The 22,507-nt window shown below is 39.8% G+C and overlaps 1 protein-coding gene across 3 annotated transcripts; it reads right to left on the bottom strand.

Moving 5' to 3' along the window:
• On the bottom strand, positions 1–22,152 carry LOC117255125 (uncharacterized). Of its 3 annotated transcripts, none has more exons than XM_033623733.2 (5): positions 21,643–22,152; positions 16,554–16,687; positions 9,856–10,053; positions 4,989–5,055; positions 1–1,189 (listed from the first exon to the last, which is right to left on the bottom strand). In XM_033623733.2, exons 1-5 carry the CDS (start codon positions 21,929–21,931, stop codon positions 255–257), a joined length of 1,623 nt encoding a protein of 540 aa, XP_033479624.2. In that variant the 5' UTR covers positions 21,932–22,152; the 3' UTR covers positions 1–254. The 3 variants fall into 3 exon arrangements, with proteins under 3 accessions (XP_033479624.2, XP_078020166.1, XP_078020167.1); XM_078164040.1 differs by having other exon boundaries at positions 16,554–16,684; XM_078164041.1 differs by lacking the exon at positions 9,856–10,053.
• Between the last annotated feature and the right edge of the window lie 355 nt (positions 22,153–22,507).

Below are 22,507 nucleotides of genomic sequence, written 5' to 3'. Positions count from 1 at the left end.
AACTGTCAGAGATCTTTTTAATAACCAAATTCTATACAAGACTTTCCAAACATTTTCCAAAGAAAAAAGGTTGAAGGAAATGAGGATCAAATGCTGCTGAAATGAAGACCAGACATATTTGTTCTATCTACAGGGGGTGGACACAATATCATGAACACCTGAACAGCTTAATGTCATACAGTGTTAATTTGTCCCCTGAGGCACACACACAGCGCAGGGTGATTATGAAGCAGATCATCCCTGTGTAACCTGCTCTACTTGGCCAGGTGCAGAGCCTGATGCCTGATGAGGTTGCTGAGGAAGGAAAAGTTCTTGCCACACTTGGAGCAGTGGAACCTTTTTTCCCCGGTGTGGACGCTCTGGTGGACCTTCAGGTTGGTAGAGGTGGAGAACTGCTTCCCACAGTGGGGGCAGGGGAAGGGCCTCTCCCCAGTGTGGACCATCTGGTGGCGCTTGAGGCTGCAGACCTGGCCGAAGCTCTTCCCGCACTGGACACACTGGTACGGTTTCTCCCCAGTGTGGACACGCTCGTGGATGCGCAGCTGGCACTGGTGGGCGTAGCGTCGTGAACAGAATTTGCAGGCGTAGGGAAGGCAGGGCTGCTGGGACTGTGCTGATCCAGACTCCTTGCTCTGATTGCTGGGTGCTTGATAAAGGTGGTTTTGACTGGAGAAGTGGGAGTTTTCCATCGACCGGATTCCAGACCAGGAATGCTGGGTTTGCTGTTGCTGAGAGTCCACTGCTCCCATGGCAGCCGGGGGATTGTTATAGGTAGAAAGGCTGTAGGCTGCATTACCTTCGAACATCGCTTCACTGGGCTGCTCATTGATCTGAATACACAGCAGCGGATGATACTGTGATCTCACACTGGTGTCGTCCTGACCTATGAGAGGTGTCACTTCTTCAGCTCCGTCATCTCCACCTTGTCCAGATGACACACTGCTGCAGCTGTCCTCCGCTGCACGAGGAAGTGAGTTGATCACAATAACATCATGCTTAGTTGCAGGGCTTGGCTGGACCACGTCACACTGAGTGAGGAAACTAGAGGCGGATTGGCTGAATGATGAGTTTCCTGCTACAGTTTCTGCTGTGTGTGTGGAACAAGATGGCTGCTCCCCGTCTCCAGTCTCACTGCTCTGCTGCCATCCCAGCAGCGTTTGGGAGGGACTGTGTTTCTCTGGGATAACACCTGATGAGCCCACAGCAAAGAAAACAGAATTAGAAAAAATAGATGCTTTATTCTATTTGCCAACAGTTTTACAAATGCACTGACTCACCAGCTTCAAAGACTACACAAGCTGCATGTTTCTGCTTAATAAATACAACTGCTTATTCTTGACATCCCTGCCAACTTGTTATGAGCAGTTACTGTACTGTAAAGTGCGATAAAGTGCTGAAAAGCATCACATTCATGATAAATAGTGTCAGAAAATCCAATTACAAATTGTTACTAAACAGTAACACTTTCAACAGCTAATGTTCATTTGGTACAGTTATTCCCTGCATTGCTGTTTGGCAGGTGAGTCAGTAACCTTAGATGACTGTATAGCAGTTTTTGCCTGTAACTGAATAAGCACATAACAATAATGACATTTTGAAAATTGTTCATGGAGATAATGACCTTCAGCTCCACACAGAGTACAGGTACTAAGACAGAAATGCAGTTTGGCATCTAACCAGAAGGAAAATAAAGCAGTACAATGCACAGTGATGTACAGAATTTACAGAATAAAATATAGAAAAAACTAGAACGCAAAATAAACAATAATACACTAGACATGTACAGTATGAGCAGTATAAACAGTATTAATTGTAACAATGATATGAATATGCTAAGATATATAAAGTAAACCAGTGGTTCTTAAATGGTGTGCTGCACCAGAGTGTGCCATGATGCAAATCCAGGTGTGTCGTGGGATTTTGTGATAACCACACATTATTAATGCAATATTCAACTGGAACTATACAAAAGTTACGAATAAATTTAAAATCTTATTAAGATTTTTAATCAGTACATTGTGTGCACCCATTCCCTCTACTGAAAAAATGTAATTAAATTTAATTTAATTTAGGAACACCTTCATGGGGAACCTATTTGCTGGTGATCGTGCAGGGGAATTATAAGTGTGTGACACATCACATTATCTTACATTATTTCCCGTTTAAATGGATATGTTATTGGTGGTTTGATGTAATTTTTAAAAGTTTAAAATGAATTCTTGAATCATTTTGTCAATAAATATTTCATGAGTAATAGTTGGTTGTCAATTATTTGATATTAGTAAATAAAAACAAACAGTTATGTCACGATAAAAGTGATAACACATGGTATAGAGTCGATTGTGCACAGATAATAAATACAGGTGTGCCTTGAGATGCTGGCTTGCCCTTTGGTGTGCCATTTCTGCCAGAGCGATGAAAAAAAAAAAAGATTCTGTGAGTCATTATAATGAGAGACCTCAAAATAATGAATTTGTATCTTAAAATAGAGAAACTTTCTCAGAATAAAGACGTGGTATCATTTTTTATTATTTTGAGATCTTAAGTCAACATGTTGAGAAGGTTCTTTCTTTCTTAAAATACCAAGTCATTATTTTGAGATAAGTAGTGAGTCATTTTGAGAAGATTTCAAATTATTTTAAGATACTAACTCATTTTGAGAGAGCCTTTTTTTCTTATTATTTTGGGATAAGTAAGTCATTATTCTGAGAACATTTTTCATTATTTTGTGATAAGTCATGATTTTAAAAAACGTTTTTGATTTTGAGATACTGACTCATGATTTATAGAAAGTTTGTCATTATTTTGACATATTAACTCATTATTTTAAGATAAGAGATTATTTTTTGAACAAGTTTCTAATTATTTTGAGACAAGTGTTAAGTCATTTAAAAAAAGTTTGGACATACTAAGTCATTATTTTGAGATTAGTAAGGTGTTATTTTTTGAGAAAGTTTCTCAGCATTTTGTGACACAAACTCAGAATTTTTTGTTAGTTTGAGACACAACTTTAATTTTGAGAAAGGTTGGCATTATTTTGACATATTTATTCATGTTTTGAGATATTTATTGAGAATATATCTTATTTTAAGATACTAATTCATGATTTCTAGAAGCATTTTTATTATTTTGAGATAAAACTTAGAAATTTGAGAAAGTTTCTCATTATATTGACAGACTAACACATTATTTCTAAAAATGTTTCTCATTACTTTGACACTAACTCATCACTTTTAGGAAGTTTTTCATTATTTTGAGAGTTTCCAATTATAAAGAGTTATACATTTTTTCCCCCATCACACTGGTGGACATTGGTTTAGAAGCAATGCAGATAAGTATAAACAATAGAGGAGAAAGTGTCAGTAAACTGTGCTAACAGTAAACATTATATACAGACTAACAGCTGTATGTCTGATATGAATAAATGTGTACACTATGGATCACTAGTGGTTTAAATGTAAATTCTCTATAGGTCAGTACATTATGAGCTGTAGTGTAAATGTATGGGTATTTGAGAGTGGAAATGTCATTTGTACTCCATGGGCTTCAACATGGAAAACCGCACACTGCTGTGCTCCTTTACAGGACAGACGGGACCTCGGCACACAGCTTATCCCATCCCTTTAAAATGGTATAGATTTATCCTGCTTTCTAAAATGAATTTCTAATGTTGGTATGGTCAGTGTTTAAAAATGAAGTTTCAAAGACAAATCTGGTTCTTCTTCTTCTAGTGAACAAAACACATGTGCAAACTTAAACACACAATGAATGTATCTACTAACATGTACTGTGTGTGTTTATCCAGAGTCTGATATATCGTATTCATCTGTGCCTCACAGTGCTGGAAGAAGTACTCAGACCTTTAACTTAAGTTCAAGTATCAATACCACTGTGTGGGGAAACACTGTTACAAGTGAAAGCCCTACATCCACAATGCTGCTCAAGTAAAAGTACAGCATTAACATCAAAATATACTCAAACTACCAAAAGCAAAATTACTCATTGTGCAGAGTGAACCATTTCAGTATCATTAATATCACTGGATCATAATTATGGATGCATTAATGTGTATGTCACTTTAATATTGCAGCCAGTAAAGCTGTGGCTCATTGTAACCACTTCATTTACTGATGGGTTGCTAATGTATAAAAACACATCAGAATTTATCACTTGATTATATGCTGTATTGATAATTTGGATCTGCAAAGTAAGTGGTAACAAAAGCTGTCAGATAAATATAGTGAATATAGTGAAGTGCAAAGTACAATATTTGCCTCCAAGGTATGGTGGAGTACAATTATAAAGTAACACAAAATGGAATTACTCAAAGTACATAAGTACAGTAAGTAAATGTACTTTCTTTAAGTTATTTTCCACTACTGGTGCCCTAGCGAAATCAGCATGTCCAAAAACTATCAAAACACATCAGTGAGCCACACTATGTCACTGGGTGTCATGTTCCTTCATTACCATGAACACACACACTAGTTTATTTAGACTCAATCCCACATACACCGTCCTGCTGCCACAAAAACTCACTAGACAACAAAATGTGAATTGATCCGCCACTTACAAAAGTCCCCACCACATACACTATTTCCTCTGGTTTGTTTGTGGAAAACTACAGTGAGCAGCTGTTAAGAAAATGAAACTATGTATTTATGGGCTTGGGGCGAAGGGCCACAGACAGGAAGTCGGAGAGTATTTAGAAACAGACTTTTTTGTGTTTTACTGGAATTTATTGACAATAATAAATTTTGGTTATGTTTCACCTCCTCTCTGTCCTCTGATATAAAGCATCACAGAACACCTGGGGGATTTAACATGGACATGCTCTGTTCAGTTTGGTGATCATTAAACTTTGGTCAGAATAAATCACTGTCACCAGTGATTAGTGGGCTAGTGTATGAAGTTGCTTAGCATAGGTTGAAATGACTGAATGGTATTTCCACAATAGGAAACAATGTAACAGAAAAACAGGCTGATACCTTGCACTTCATGCATCTTTTCCTCCTTGCGCTGAGCACTGCTTGTGTTTTTCAGACATCTCTGGCCCTGGAAAAAGGAGGCAGGCGTTTAGCTGACACAAGGAACCCACAAGGCTCTGTCAGTAATTATCTATCATAAATAGGAGTCACTGGGTTGATGTGTTAGATAAACATTATGTACTGGATATAATTAAATCATTTAGTGGAGACCAGTTATTTACTCTGTATATATGACTAAAACAGTAATTAATACATGAAATCAGACCATACAATGAAAATATGATTTACTGGCATATTTACACTACACTGTGTGTATGCATGAGTCCAAATTTATGTGTGAATTTCTCTTTTCTTTGGTGAGCTGATAGCTCTGATTAAACGGATGCAGAAGGAAATGGTAAACATGCAGTTACAGCTGATGATGTGATCAATCTAAGTGACAGTCTGAAGTGTAGAAGCACTCCACTCAGAGCACAATGACGCTTCTATACTTCAACAACTTGGAAATATTAAAGGAATACTTCACCCCCCAAATGACCCTTTGTCAAATTTTCTTGCATGCCTCCAGGGTGAACGTAGAGTCCAATAACAGAGAAAATTCTTCAGTCATGAAGTCATAGGGGTCCACACATAACAACAGCAACACTGTATCAAACCATCTGTTTACAAACTGTAATACGACTCCTGCAGTGTAATCCAAATCTCACCTATCCAGTCGTATGCTCCGACATCCCTAACAGACAGCCCTTTCCAACAGGGAACTGTACGGAAACTTCATCTGAACACTCTTCAAAGCCAGACTCCACTGACAAAACCAGTCATTTTACCTTGCTGAACACAGGAGCTGCTGGTCTACCAAAGCCTCGGTTAGTTAGTTTTTTTGGTGTTGTGTGACTTTGGTCAATCCTAACTAACCCTTTAAAATCACCTAAGTCACATAATAACAAAAATAAAGTAACTGATGGTGGCAGTGGTAGACCGGCAGCTCCTGTGTTCAGTGAGGAAAAATTACTGTTTTTGTCAGTGGAGTCTGGCTCTAAAGAGAGCATAGATAAGTTTCACTTTCAGTTCAGCTCCCCATTGGACAGGGCCGTCTGTTTGGGAATTACTGAGCATATGACTGGATAAATGAGACTGGGATTGTACTGCACAAGTTGTTTCATAGTTTGTAAACTGATGTTTTGATACAGTTTTGCTGACGTTAAACGCAGCCTCCTTTTACCACATATTATCAAGAATTTTTCAGATTCTTAGCTCACCATGGAGGCATGCAAAAAAAAAAACCAAGTGGTCGGATAGGTGAGATATTGTTATGCAAATGGTCATTTGAGGGGGGAAGTATTGTTCTGAAACACCTAGGATTTCAAACCAGCTAACTGCAGAATACAAACAGTAAGAGCACGCTACATCTGCTCACATGCAGAATCCATGTCCACATACTGTATTTATTTAGAAATGTCGTATACAGTACCATTACAACTTTGATCATACTTGCTTAACATGAGGAAAGGACAAACAAGAATTCTCATTACAAAACTAAACGTAATGATATGATGAGAAATTCATCTGTCTCATTCAAGTCCTTATTGATTAGAAAGGAAACAGAAATCTATGAAAAGAAACCTGATATCCATTTTCAGAGAAGCACTCATTAAAATGCACATCAAACATTCAATATAACTGTCTTTGTGGAATTTCTGCTACGTCTGAGTGATTCACACAGACATACATGAAGTGTGTGTGTGTGTGTGTGTGTGTGTGTGTGCAGTAGTAGTAGAAAGTCTGTGACATTTTGCACCTGGTGCTCAGAGGGAGTGGTGTCACAACAGTGCTGAGTTGGAACACATAATAAAAAGGAGGAAGAGTATTTTCAGTTCTTCTTCAGGCTGCATTGTTGACGAACTTCAAAACCTAATTTGCTGTTGAAGCCTTAATTAATGACACAGAGCGAGTTTGACGGACACTCATTCCTCTTGTCACAGTGAAACTCCCAATACATTTTACCATCAGTTTCATCATTTATGATATTACAGAGGACTAGACTGTAGAGTCTGACAGTGTATAGAATGAGGAGAAGTTAAGTTGGGCCTCTTGTTTGATTTCTCTCTGCTCACATGGTGTATGTAAGGTCTTTTATTGGACATTCAGAAATCAACACAATCACCAGAATTTTTTTTTTGAAATTGTACTTTTCTGCAAACCTCAGATTCTTAACATTTGCATGTTATTATGTAGCGCCTGGGCCTTCAACAGGAGGTCTGCGACCCCTAGATTGTCCTCAGAAGCAATGCAGGGGGGCTGCCAATTCATTGTTTGATAATATACGTTTTAATATTTTTCTCCTTCTTTTAAATATTTAAATGTCTGAAAATACACATTTTCACATCATTAGCAAAGATAAATCTGTCTATTCATAAAAAAACTCATTTAATTTACAGAACACAACATTGATGATAGCCTAACTGTTACCAATGTGCTATCACGTGAGCTAGCTAATGCTTAATCACTGCGCAGCACTTATCCACAACGACGAGGCAAACGGGCAAGGCAAGCTAGGCATGTACGATAGTGCACTTTTTGCTGATCTCTTCATATTATGCATGCATACTCTTATCATGATGGCCCACCAGCAGATGGAGACAGGAAACAGAATGCTTTTCAGTGTATGTAGTATTCATTCAGTGGGCAAAATAAGAAAACGCCTGTTGGCTGATTGTGATAGTTCATTTTAAAGCAAATATTGATTGAAACTGATGACGTGTCAATACGTTAATGATGTAACGTCATTCGTGGGGCTCAAATTCATAGGATATAATACCAACTGTTGTGCATGCATTTTTCATTGGATATCATACAAACCGTTCTATGAGAATACATTGAATATGCAAATGTACCGTATTCATGGTTTGCAGAAACATACAATGCCAACATTTTCTTCTGGCAACTGGGCTGCATAAATTTATGGATGTAGTTGGCATAACTGACAGTTGAAAATACTACTACGGAAATTTTTAAGATCTGACATGAGAAAAAGCTTTAACAGTTTAAAATGAGCTCATTCACAGTTTCATGGTCTGATTTGATGAGTGATGATATGTTTATAGGTTTTACATACATAAAAACTTTCCATAAAAGTGACTTGTGGATTTATCTGGATATGAAGGCAAAATGTAAAATTGACATATACTATATATGCTGTACTTTATCTCATTTACTGAAATGATTCAGTCACTGCAGCACTTCTTTGGTGTGTGTGTGTGTGTGTGTGTGTGTGTGTGTGTGTGTGTGAGATGGAGAGGCACTATGTTACTGTTTGTCTCAGTCAGGATGATTCCTGTTGCGCTACTCTTTCATGTCAGTATAATTCTCTGAGTCTCACCAGCTGTTAATGTTTTATTGATGTCAAATCATGGAGGTTCAGCAGTTCAGGTGGTCACTACCTGGTTTTTATACCAACTCTTCATCTTTCTACAGAATGTTCATATATCTCACACTCCCTGATGCTGCTACGTAAACCAAAGTCTCTGGGGTGCGATTATAATCCTTGATGATTTTCATTATGTCAAACTCAAGATTCAAACTGATTTTTTTGTATTTTTCCTGCAAAAGCTATTTAATGTAATTACATCCTGTAATTCTTTATATTGTAGTTTTCTGTTGTAGTTCGCCATCCCCACACTAGGTTCAGATCTCCTTTATTTCAAATAAGACTGTGAAGGTTTGGATGATAAAATAAACTGGAGAAGCATTCAGATAGGTCCAAGGAGAGAGGTGCTGCTTGTATTTTTGCTACATCACATTTGGTTTGGAGTACTGCATTGTCTTTTAGTCTGCTCTACATTTCTTCCATCTCTTTTTGTTTCTAATAAAAATGGAGTGCTAAAAAAGAACTGTCAGGGTAAAAAAGTGAAACTGTTAGTATTGTGTGAAAAAGCTGAATCTAGTCCTCTTCAGGGAAACTTTGGTGCAGCGGTGTCATAGGGCGGTCTGGTCTTTGTGTTCAGTGCTGGATCTTCTGGTGCCTCTTGAGGTTGCTGGGATGGGAGAAGCGTCGGTTGCAGATGGAGCAGCTGAAGGGCCTCTCTCCAGTGTGCACATTGCGGTGGATGTCCAGCTGGCTCTGGCATACAAAGCTCTTGCCGCACAGCAGGCAGGTGTAGGGCTTCTCCCTGGTGTGCCTGGCCATGTGCTTCTGCAGGTCTGACTCTAGGAAGAAGCGCTTGGTGCAGCTGGTGCAGCCGTACGGCCGCTCCGTGGTGACTGCATGGTAGAAAGCCAGGTGAAAGCTGTTGGAGAAGGCCTTGCTGTAGCTGTGGTTGTGGTGGTTCACAGGACGGTGCAGAGCCAGAGAGGAGTTGAAACTGGAGGTAATTCCACCACAAGATGTTCTTGGAGTGTCATTATGAAAAAGAACAGACCCTGCCTGCAGAGAGGACTTCACCTGCACTGACCCGTGTCCTGCTGATTCCAGCCCAGCATACTGAATGGTGGGTGATGTTTGTTCATATCTGTCTCTCTCTCTGCCTGCTTCTGTCTTTATCTGGTCTACATCTGACCACTCACACTCCTCTCCCTCCTTGTCTGACATGCCCCCTCCATCAATGACTATCACCTCTGACAGGGAGGACTCAGAGGTATCTAACGCAGCCTCATTATCTTTCCTGCTGTCCATTACATCATCACAGGAAGCTTGCACAGCATCCCTGCTTGATGTCATTCCAGCACATGAGTTCAGTGGCTCAATGTCCCCTGCTTTGACATCACTTGCTGTTAACTCCAGCTTGGAACTGTGGGTAGTGTCACTGCTGCTGCTGTCAGTTTCAGCTGTCCTGCCGACAACAAAGGTGACGATGTCAGATCCACTGACCTCCGTTTCGCTGCGGTGTCTGGCTGCCCGGCCGTCGCTGGCTTCCGTCGAGGCAGCGGGGAGTGATGCAGTGGTCTGGGCTTCTCCCCTGCTGCTGAGGCTGGCGTCTGCCGGCACCTCGGGGTCAGTGGATCCGATCTCCATCGTTCCCTCCACCTTGACGATCAGCAGCTCCCCCTCCTCCGCAGGCTCTGCTGACTGAGAGGACAAACTGATTACTAATATGAGTACAAATAGTTCCTGCCCACAGTAATCCCATTATAAAACAAGAAATACAGCTGCAAGCAGCTATGATCAGGTCCAGACAGACTGCAAGCATTTGGATTAGGGCTGTCAGTGTTAACGCTGTAATTGCGAAGCGATAAAGGTCTGAATATAACATGTTTGGTTTTTTACATCGCAATTGTTATTTTGTCCCTTCGACACACTGTAGTCAAGCTGCCGCAGCGGCTTCCTGCTTCCTGCTGCTGCAGTGATGGAAAATAATGACACCACCGCCCTTTTGAATGGCTCACTTCACTTTACAAAACTCTCAGACGGCTCAGTTGAAAAGTCAAAAGTATAATTCACCTTATGTCAAATGGACTTTGCTATTGCTGAATTTCTGAATGGGTGGAATGTCACTGCTGACCAGTCAACATCATGGAAGACTCTGGTTTAAGGGACGTCATTAGGTTGGCATGTTGTGACCAGTCATACGAGATAAACCTTCTTAGCCGCTAGGCTTATTTATACAATGTAAAATGTTTTAAGCTTTTGCCAATAACATTAGCATGGTGTATTTGTAACCTTGTGAGTTATAATAAAGCTGAATTTTATAAAGTTGTCTTTGTTTAATGTTGCTGTTATTCCTGGCTTCATATGAGTAGAGGGAAACTCCACTAACCACTAGGCTAATTTATAAATGTAAAATACCATAGGCTTGTGCTAATAAGGTTAGCATGTTGTATTTGTGGGGAAAATGTGTCCAGTGTAGCAAAGGAAGACTTGCACACAGAACAACAAAAGATTCAGACTGAAGTCTGGAGTCACTGCACACTTGATAGTGACTAACTAAAAGTATGTCAGTGTCAATTTTGGTAGCATTCGAATTAAGACTTATGGAGATACGGATATTAATTGAATTTGCATACTTTGAAAAACATAGATGGACGGACTGCTGAATCGACCATAGACTGCAGTGAGGAAAGTGTTGTCACAATTCAGTGGATGTGCTTTTTTTCAGTCTGGAATGTGAAATATCCAGAAATTTAGATATGTTGTAATAAGCCACGCCAACTTTTATCAGTCATTACCAAACTTTATGTATCATGGTTTTGAGTCTATAAACCAATGTAGCAGATTACAAGATTTTTCGCATTTGTGGTGCCCCCCAGTGGCACAAAAACCCAAGACTGCATGGTGAAGTTTGGACATAGACACCAAAGATGTGCGCCAAGTCTGATTACAATTGTGTCAGCCAAATCTGATTTATGAGCACTTATGCAAAATTGAAATTGAAGACACAGGTCTGAAAATGTATAATTTCAAAATGACTGACCAATCAAAATTTCCTTGATAACTTAAGCTCGCATTGTCTGTAGAAGATTCTGCAAAAGTTTACAGATGTTTGGTCCAAAGTTTTCTGACAAGTTTTTGAAAATGGGATTCAGAGAAAAGCTAGCAAAAAGATTTTTAGAGCAGAGGACAATTGTGGCAAAGACGCAGACAAATCGAGAGATTAAAATGGTTGAGCCTAGCTGTTTTTGAGATTTTTTTTTTTTCCACAGTGGAAATTACAACCCTTCATACTGTACAATATACAGTATGTCATACATGTAGTATATATACTATATGTGGTATAATGAACAACACATCCTGTTGCTGCACAGATACAAAATGACTCCAAACAGTTTATGTTAAAGGTGCAAACATTTTTTTCACATATATCTCTTTAAGAGGAAACACACAGGGTCTTGACTGGTTTCTATTAGCTGGTTCACTCATGCTGAGCTGTGAAACACTGGTGAAAGACACTGTGGGACAGATTTACTCAGAACTTTTGTAACTTATTTCAGATGCATTCTGCATCTGGGAATGTGTGTACAGTAGAGCTGACTAATGTCAGGGGCAGAAATATTGAATGTCTGTGATGGATATACTAACACACCCCTTGTCGCAGGACACTACAGCCCATTTCTGTGATCCGATCCTACTGTCATCTGCTGCTGTGTTCCCATGAATACATACAAATGCAGATTTCAGGTGCACTGACATTTGACTTTAGATTGTTTGTGGTACTCCTGTACTCTGTCCATTATCCATTCGTTCTGCCTTCCCTGCACTTCTTCAGCTGGTACAGTGGCAAAACTGTCCAGTAATCAGTAAACAAGAAGTGCTGAAACAGCACAAAGCGACACATCAAAACTGTATGAGACAGATGACGACTGTGGAGGACAAATGGAAAGAGTATGAGTGACTTCAGAGACTTCACTCACCATTAAAGGGCTAGTTAAGTAACTTTGTTTCGCACTTCCATTGAATGATGTGACTTGGGACAGACACATTTATAACACATCACAAGAATATGTGATGTTTAATACTATATTTGTGCATCTGTAATAATAACAACTAGAAGCTGTGTGAAGTAATCTGTCATCATGCCATCCGGCCTCTCAGTAATGGGCAGTCTGTGCGTTAGGTGTCGAAACATGAATTAAACTTGTGTGTAACGGACCACAAAATTCACTGTTTATTTTGATTTGATAAGATACCGTAGTTTGATATGTTTTTGATACAGCAAAAAAAAGAAATGCCAGAGAAATATCCTTGACTTTTAAAATCTTAAACATACAGAAACGAACATAATTTGGGCTCTTTTCTATTTTTTCAAAGTAGGAATTATTATCTGGCTGAAATGGGCTCATTAAAGTCTGGGTAAGGCTAAATCTTGATTGTTTTCTTAACACATTCTAAATATTATAAAATACTTGTTGAAAACGTGAAACGACTGTGAACCGTGTAGTTAGACTGTTCAACTGTTTTTCACAATTTTGGGTGTTTTGGGTGGGTCTAAAGGCCTGCTCTGTAATGCACTGGAGCCATCTTTAACATAACCTCTTCTCTACTATGTAAAAACTACATTACTATTGACATTAGAGCACATAGTGTCAGTGTCATTTTGTTTGCCCACTGTGTGTCAGTGTTAAGTTTGCTTCCATGAGCTCTTTCAGTCGAATAAATACATGAATAAAAATCTGTGTTAAATGCCAGTCATATAAGCACAAGCTAAACAGCTGTCAATGATGCACCTTTTAGTCTTTCAGCCTGAATCACCTACTCGACCTGCCAGCAGTTACTGCTTACTGCTATGCGTGTGTGCTTCGTGCTAACATCAGCCGCTGAACAAGAGAATATAACTGCGCAGCAACACTCGTTTCCTGGTCCGAAAGGTGTGTGCCTTGACTTTGAGTGCTGCTGGCTTAGCTGCGGCTCGTTCTTTGGCTTCGTGTGTTTTTATCCACCACTCTCTTTTGCCATCGCCCTCATAATTTACAGCATAACTCAAGTGGCTCCAAACCTGTGGATTATGGAAGGATCTTTTATTTCTAGTCTGGTAATGGCACCCTTATCCATCTTATAACGAGCTAGTTTAGCTTAGCTGCCTCCCAGGGTGTCTCACAGGAGTAGAATGTTCTGGTTTGAGGGTGGGAGAGGCAGACAGCATGTTGCCTGTTCTGTCCTGTGAGCTGCCTTGTGGAGTGTAGTGGCACTAAGAACATTATACTAAACAGTTTAAGCTGTATATTTAATTTTCAAAATGTTATAGGATAGTTCAACCTATGTAATGCATCTGAACCAAATGCCTTGTACTGAATGGTTCAATACTAGTACATGTATTGTTTAGGGTTGGGCACCGAAACATTTATAAATATAAAAGATAAATAAAAAGATAAATCACTTTTCTATAATACATCAATGATATTTCAATGGAATAAATTACTTATTGACTTATTCACACTTCAAAAACAGCATCAATAAGTGATTAACGGGGGGGGGGTTGTCAAAATAAAATAAATAAATAAAAATAAAAATCAACCAGCCACCCTCCTCCCCTGACAAGTAAAGAACAGTCCCTAAAGTGCAGTGAGGTTTGTCGAAATGTGAACGGCTCATTTCTCCTCACATACCTGTGTGCCGCCACGGCTCGGCTGTTCAGGTACTACTGGGCAGTCATGACACCAACTTATTCACTTGGAGCCGGGCTTCTCGGTCACCGGTAGCCTCGCGTCACCAGGCTCTTCACGTATGGCAAAATGCCGGTAAACTGAGTTATCTTGCAGCGGCCATAGTGCTCCGCCGTATGTGACCCCCGTTCAACCCACAACTGGTAGGATTCGCCTTTCGTTTCTACTGCTGGTTGAAATCTGTACTCACACAGCGTGCTGAATTATTTATTTTGCTCGAACAAAACTATTTTTAGTCGCAAATGTGTTGTGTGTACTAGCAAGTTGCTAGCAGCAGCACGTCTCCCTCACTCAAGGGGATGTTTGTGATTGGCTGGCTTTGCTGTTGATCCAAGGCAAGCAGGAAATGAGGTTTGTGATTGGCTGGCCTTAGCTGTACATTTAGGGTAAGCATAAAAAGGATGTTTGTGATTGGCTGAGCTGTACATGCAGGTCAAGCTAGGGAAACTCATGGGGAAATTATATCATCAATATCGTTGCCTTCTGGGATATTAATATCTTGCATGTTCATATCTCGGTATAGATACGATAACGATATATCGTTCAGCCCTAACCGGTACCGAATTCCAGATACTGGTACCGTATCAGTTCAATTATGAACGGTACCCAACCCTAGTATTGTTACACCCCTAGTCTTAAGAAAACTATTAATGCTGGCCTTACACCAAACAACTTTCAAACGATTTCAATGTCGCAGACAAATTCACAATGTCGGAATAAAATCATGAGACTTTTGCTAGAGCTGTAGTGCATTCTTGTAATCTCAATTGTTTGTCCACTCCATGTCAAAACAGTAGCGTTACTCTAAGCCCATTTTTTGAATATAAAAAAACACATCTATGCTATTTATGTATACCTACATGTAACTACCTTCCTGTAACACTGTTTTGAGACTTTTATGTTTGTAAGAGCCAAAAGTCTTTATCAAAGTTGTCTTTGATTGCACACAGGAGAAAGAGCCTTCAGGGCTTTTTGCCAGAAAGTCAGTCTTTTATGACTTCCTTCTCATTTCTACACCTTTTATTTGCAATACTTCATATATACTCTGTTTTTTGTTGTTATTCATATTCATTGTGTCTGTGCTGTGCCACTGTACTGTCATGTTGACTATGTATTGCTTTAAGTTGATTGTAGCTGGGTGCAGCACTACTGCCCAAGCAATATTTCCTTCAATAAAATAAACAGTAAAGTATATCTTATTTTGTTATTTGTTCCTGTTAACATATTTCAATGTTACCATGAGGAAGGACGTCCAGCTAATGGTCAGATAATGTTGCAGACGCAACAACTGACATTTAATGTCCCAATGTTTGCTGAGCCTTATCTTGTGTTCCTAGTGTCATGTCTTTTTGCAGTTATGTTAGGAACTGTTAATATGTCATATTTCCTATAAGGGGTTTGGTAAAATATTTTTCACCAGGAGCCGGATGTTAAATACTCTCAAAATGAATTTAGTTGTAGTCTTGCAGATAATGACTCTGCAAGATCCCCAGTCGTTGTAAAATCTTATAGTGTGTGACTAAAAACTCACATTGTCTTAAGATGTCAGAGGGTGTCACACTTTTAAAAGTCTTTTCGAAGTCTTCTAGTGTTTGGGGCATAAGTGCACACTCAGTTTGAAAAAAGGTGGGGAAAAATATAACAGCTCACTCACTCACACAAACACACAGTGCTGAACATCAGGTGTTTTCTGCCACGGTGTACACAACAGATTTTTCTTTACCTAGTGATATAAACAAATATAATAACTCAGTAGGACAAATCTGAATTTCCCCTCTGGGCATCAATTACGCTTATCTTATCCTACCTTATTCCAGTGATCACTGTCACACCTGATGTCTTGACAGTCTGCAGGATCATGTGGTTTGTGTGTGTGTGAAATATTACAATCATTGTACATGAGTCAAGAACTCAGTGGCAACCAGCACAACTGATGATAAATGAACTGCCTCTAAGTTTTCCTTTTTCAAAGGGTGGTGCCCCGGGACGGATTTATCGCAACTTATATTCTGTTTTTTAATATGAAACTTATTTACTGTAATAGCTAACGTTAAGTGCAATATCTCTCTTTCATCTTTCATCAACACTTTACTAATTATTACGTATTTTGGTATTAATTAATGCCTAATGCTACAAAATGTAGAAGAAAATTACAGTAGAAAGTTTCTCAGAGTCAAAGTGATTAATTTACTGTTATATAAACAGGTGGTTGATATTGTCTTTTTTGTTTGACTTAGCTTATTAACCAATTATTAATACATATGTCAGTGATGATGGACTGCTCTGACAGCAGTCTCATGTCCATGAGCTCCAGGTTGAACATGAGTGCATTAGTGCAGGGTCATATGCCATCTTCTCTATGACAGAATTTAAGGGTGAAGACAGTCTATAATATTTACAATACACCGAAAATCTTAAGCACATGTAAAGGCTATATGAGGCCAATATGATGGTGCACTGTGGAACAGATACCTCAGTTTTGGTTGTGGTAACGACCTCCTGATCAGGATCCTGGTCCAGGTTAATAGGTTGGATTTTCTGCACAGACTGCTGAGTCCCTGGGTCTCGGTTCAGAAACCTGGTCCTGCCTTGCAGAGAGGAGCCTGCTGCAACATTAGAGGGAGAATAATTAGCCATTAATTACTAAAACTATACTCAACTTATAAAATGGATAATTCCAGTCCTTGTCTGAGCTGTGCTCAAAGCATGGATGTATAAAGAGAACTGGGTACAGAAAGTTGCTCAGTGGCGCATGAAGCCAAAAATTACCTGGATCTTCCATATCATGGGACCCACAGAGCAAGGGCACTAGAGACATCTGCCAGCTGAGCAGCTAACTTCCACTTTAGCCCTCCACCAACTTGGTTGGGGATAAAATGATTTAATCATGAATGGTTTTTCATTCCCCATAGTAAAGCAAGTCATTTCTCAGGGTGGTGATGCTCAAAAAAACATATCCATTAATTTACAGACATCTCTTTCACAATGGGTAGAAGTCTTTTTGGGCCCTACTGCATCATGTGATGGACCTGGAATTTGTGATTCCACATGTGACCACTATGTAAAACTGGCTTCAAAGCCCAGCATTGTTCCTGGGGGCATGGTTCAAAGCTGTTGTAAAGGACACACAGCTGTGACCACATTACATTTTCAGAATTAATGCGGCAATTAGTCACCTACTGTCATATGACGCAGAGCTAAAGAGGGCAACCGTAATATGAAGCCAAAATCATTTATCATCCGCCAAGATGACAACATTCAGAAATGCACAGTATCATTCAATAAATGCACAAAAACCCCACAAAGATGCTGTCAAAGAAACAAAGACAGCCAACAGGGATTTAGGTTTGAGCAGCCAAGAAACCCACTGTGTCCTGTCACTTCCCTGCTGACCATTCCACCAGCCTGTTATCTCCATCCAAAACAAACTACACCAACAATCTATGGTAAATTAGCAAGGTAACTAAAGCTAGCTTGAATGTAGCCTGTTATGCTCACTTTTCTCTGGCTATGTTGTCAGTTATTAGCGATATCATTTTAGCATTAACTTGGTTATTCACCAAATAATCGGCCTACACTGTAAAAAAGAAAAGGAAAAAAAAGACATCTATAGCAAGTGATAACAACTAGGGGAAAGTGAGCATAAAACACAGATGGTAAATGTTGGGAATCAAAAACCAGTTCTAGTTGAGAACCAGTTCCAAAGTGTCTGATCAATGAGAATTGTATGCCTCTGAACTTATCAATTCCTTTGATTGATACTGGCACATTTTTCTTAGGTCAAACTCGTGCATCTACAATGTAAATAGTCATGAAAATAAAGAAAACGCATTGAATGAGAAGGTGTGTCCAAACTTTGGCCTGTACTGTACGCTGCTGGAAACTTGCAACACGAAGGTGCCATGGCAGACGGTAAGAAACGGTCCAAAGTATGGCTTTGTTTCACAAAGAAAAATGACAACAGTGCTACTTGTATGTCTGTAAAACCATAATTTTAATTAAGGGTGGAAGCACCAGAAATATGCTGAAACATCTTGCTATGCAACACGGCTTAAATTCCAGGAATGCCATATGAACAAGTGCCTATTCTTCCTAACCCAGTAGCATATCTGTTACTGAAGGTAATGTTATAATAATCTTATCACCATGCAGGCAGGCTTAGCAGATTTTTTCTTTGACTAAGAAAACTAAATGAAAACAAACACTACACAAATATTCTCTCATTTCATCCATTTCAGATGACAGAAAGACTGTTGCTACACTGTTTTCAGACTCAGAGATGATAAAACACTTGTATTGACACCGAAATCACAAGTAGGCCTCCTTTTTTCCCCACATAGAAAACTGATCAGGAATCACTAGGGGAATTTGGCTAAGAATCTGGTTGATAAGCAGAACGAATAATGGCACTGGTATAAAAATATCTTATCAATTCACATCCTTGTTGATGGCAGATACAAGAGTGGTTATAATGTAACTACATCATGATGAGATTTTTTTCTGTCTTTCTATTAACATTAGGTGTACTAGAACTAATGGGGATAACTTCTTTGGCTCCATCTTGCCACGGTTTTGTAAAGTGACTGGCACTAATGCACACCAGTTAATGTGATTGGGAGTTGAATTACTCCTGCATGTATACAATCAATCAGACCCAAATTGGCCTTGACGCTCTGTGCACACTCCACAGTTTCCACCCAGACTTTAACCCAGATATTATAGCATTAAATGTGTAACAGAAGAAGAGGCCAGTAATAATATGGTGAAATCTACATCCAAAGAATACAAAACAATACAATATGTACAGAGCTGTAAAGTTGTCTAACACGGTACCAGTTTGCTGCTAGCTAACCGTAGTTAACTTAACTGTCAATTGTTTTGTCTGTGACGAAATAGGTCAACCGGAAAAAAGATCCAATACTAACAAGCTGAAAGGGGGCATATCGCCCCCTATCATACCAGAGTCAGACAAACTGTGGTCAATAAATTGATTCCCCTCCCGTTGATTGAAAGGAACAAAATATTAACTGAAAGGAAGCTTTCTTGAGTTTAGGGGAGACTCGTGGGTACCCATAGAACTTATTTCCATTCAGATATCTTGAGGTGGGCGCTCAAGGGACCCCTTTGAAAATGGCCACCTTCCCAACAAGCTATGCTTACATGGCTGGTATCAATGATGTTTTAGATTGTCTGGTTTTACAAGTCACCATCACAAGATACAACCACTATATTTGCGCTAGCTTAAAAATTAGCCTCTTATGACACTTTTCCACCCAAATTATCATGTGTATGCGGGTTTCTTAAACACGTGAAAACCCACTAAAAATAGGTTATAGACTAGGGGTATAATTTTATACATTATATATATTATATATATTAGCGTGCGCTTTTATTTTGAAAGCCTATGTCACCATCAAGCAGCAGCAGGCAGATAGCAAGCAGCCAAGAAAAAGACAATAAAGATAACGTTGTTTACGCAGGAATAAATCAACAGTGTGGAAATATTTTGGATTTCGGAGAAAATGCAGGTCAACAGACGTGGTGTATGTAAACAATGCTGTTACAAGATAAAACACAACGTAATGTTACCTGCCTGGACATGCGTATCATTCTGCTAGCTTCTCACTACAGCAACATTAGCTGCTTTGTTTCAATGATGTTTGGCTAAAAAACATGCATTTGTCAGGAGATACAGTGACTCAAAGCAACAGTGAGTTAGAAAAATAATAACGTTACATGTAATTAATTAATCAACGAGTAAAGAAAAAAAAGTCCACAAGCAGCTAGGCTCATTTATGCTTAAGCTTAAACATGCTTAAGCTTATGATAAGTCACTAGCAAAAAACAATTGTTTTGTCTCTGAATCTTGACAGTTATTACTGAGCCGAATTTGATTCTGTTGATAAATGATCTTGTTGTTAATCCATGTTTTATGGCTGTTTGGAGAAGTTTGCCTTCAGGGATTTAAACCAGATAGTCCAGAAGGTTTAGGAAAAAGATGATGGTTTGGGTTAAAATTAAAAAATTTCTTCCAGAAATGTCTCTCTGACATAAAGCCCTGAAGGTTAACTTATCCCATGTGCTGTTTTATATATGCTAGTGGAGTCAGTTTTTAGCATTCTCGGAACCCATCGGCTGTATTTGGCGTCTGACTTTGGCAGATGGTGATATAGCCTCTGGGGGCAGACCCCCGATTTTTTGGCATTCCGGTTTGATTTTGGCGGAGGAGGCGAATTTCCGTTTCTGACTTCTGTTCATATATAAGTAAATATGCTGAAGCATTGTGATGGATTCAGAGTTTGCAGTGACGCCAATTATGTTCTGCCTTGTTGGTTCACCGCACGGACCATTTAACCTGGCAACGACTGCAGCTGGCTCAAACGTGATTGGTCAATATCACACGGACTACAAACAGCTTGCAAGCGGAAACCAGGGCTCTTCCGCTCTTCTTCCGGATGCAAGGCCTCTGGGGTTTGCCTACAGACTCTACATGAATGTAGAGTCTGTATATAGAGACTAGTTTTAAGTGAAGGGTACTGCACTCTTTTATGGCCAAAAGTAGAAAAGAAAACTGTGGCTGTTTCTTCTGTAACAGACTGTGTTTTATGGGCGTATAATATCATGTCATATCGATCACAGGCTCCTAAATCGCATCAAATGGTAATCGTATCGTGGCAAATATCGTATTGCTGTTCAAAGAATCAATATGATATAGTATCGTGATGAAACTGGTGATTTACACTCCTACTACAGACTGTTTTCCCACTGCCAGTGGACTAGAGCTGTGAACATGGCTCTGCAGCAGACAAACATGCCTTTCTTTTGTTTTGTTTTTACTGATGTGTCATGTTCCACGTGAGGGACAGGCTGACATACAAGTAAGTAAACAGACAAAAGCAGCATGGAGTCCAGTGAAAATGTTATGATGATAACTTCTTGTTAAAGCTTTTACTTATTCAGTCTCTATTTCAAACTTGATGCTGACTGCATGGACAGAGACAGACGGTATATTGTGGTGGCACAACATTGTATCTCACCAGTGAAGGGACTAAAATTAGCCTGTTCATCCACATGTTGTATTTTCATCACTGCTGATTGGAGCCAGAGCCGCCATAACTACTGCAAAGTAAACTGTCCCAGGTGTGAATATCAATTGTAATTACATTACATACAAAAGCCAGATGTTAACAGGTGTCAGTGTTTTGTTGCGCAGTGGGAAAGGGGCTTTAAAGACCATAATGTCAGCCTTTAATGATTTATGGGGGGGCCATGGCTCTCTAACCCCCTCTTGGGAGCGCCACTGCCTATATGTTTCAGAAAGGTTCATGGCTTAAGACTTTAACCCAAACACATGTGCATAAGTGTCCTGGTTCTGAGCAGGGTTTTTGAGTATGTGTTTGGACTATGTGTTACAGATGCACATATCATATCCCGATTTCAGAAACCCTGTTATACTACCTGGTACAGCGTTACTCCAATAGAGACCAGGACACAGTGGCGTGTAAACACCTCATCCAGGTTTCTGGGGATTGCGGGGTTCAGCATTAACGGGGCTACATACCCGCCAGTGCGTCTCTGTTCTGCCGGTTGAGCAGGCGGACCCCGGGGAAGCGGCTGCCGATGAAGCCCTCCGACCCCTTGACTCTCTCCGCCCGGTACCTGGCGATCTGCAGCTCCAGCAGTTTGATTTTCCTGCGCAGGAACTCGTTCTCCTTCTGGCTCCGGGACATTTCCACGTGAACCACCGCGTATCCGTCGTCCACAACTTTACAAATTTCTGCGACGGCTGCGTTAGCAAGCACCTCCATGATGGAGGCAATCTGAGAATGGAAGTTCACGGCAGTCGACATTGTCACAGTGAGCTTGTGATACTCGGCTTTTTAAATGGAGGAAACGGACGTGTGCTGTCCTTAAAACGGTACCGACAGTTGTAAAATGTAGCAGTGCTATCTGAAATGCATAATTGGATAGTTTAACTTGGTCAAAATAACTGAGAAAAACGTGGACACCCGGGCTGCGGAGTCTTTGTTGATATGATGGCTGCACAACAGCGTTAATGTAGGACAGTAGTTTTCCAGTAGGCACTACAGTACAACAGCGCCCCCTCTGTCCAGGAGCGCACCTGCCACACAACACAGTACATACAATGGGACCATTTACTCTTAACTTTATGTAGAGGCAGATAAGACGTAACTTTATGGATGTGGGTAAAATGACGTCGTAGCAGCACCAGCAAGCTGAAAACAATGCAACACAAAATGTAAAATAAAGTGTGACTGCAGCAGAGAAATATCAGGACTATCAGGAAGATCACAGTTATATCTAGTGACGGAAGAAGAAGGCCCGTTCAGACCTTTTACTTAAAAGTTAAAGTTCAACACAAAAGTACTTCGTTCAAAATCCTACCCTATTAAGGACAGAAGTGT

Source organism: Epinephelus lanceolatus, chromosome 3 (genome assembly GCF_041903045.1).
Source record: "Epinephelus lanceolatus isolate andai-2023 chromosome 3, ASM4190304v1, whole genome shotgun sequence".
NCBI classification, from domain to species: Eukaryota; Metazoa; Chordata; class Actinopteri; order Perciformes; family Serranidae; genus Epinephelus; species Epinephelus lanceolatus.
This window is presented reverse-complemented; position numbering and strand designations above follow the sequence as displayed.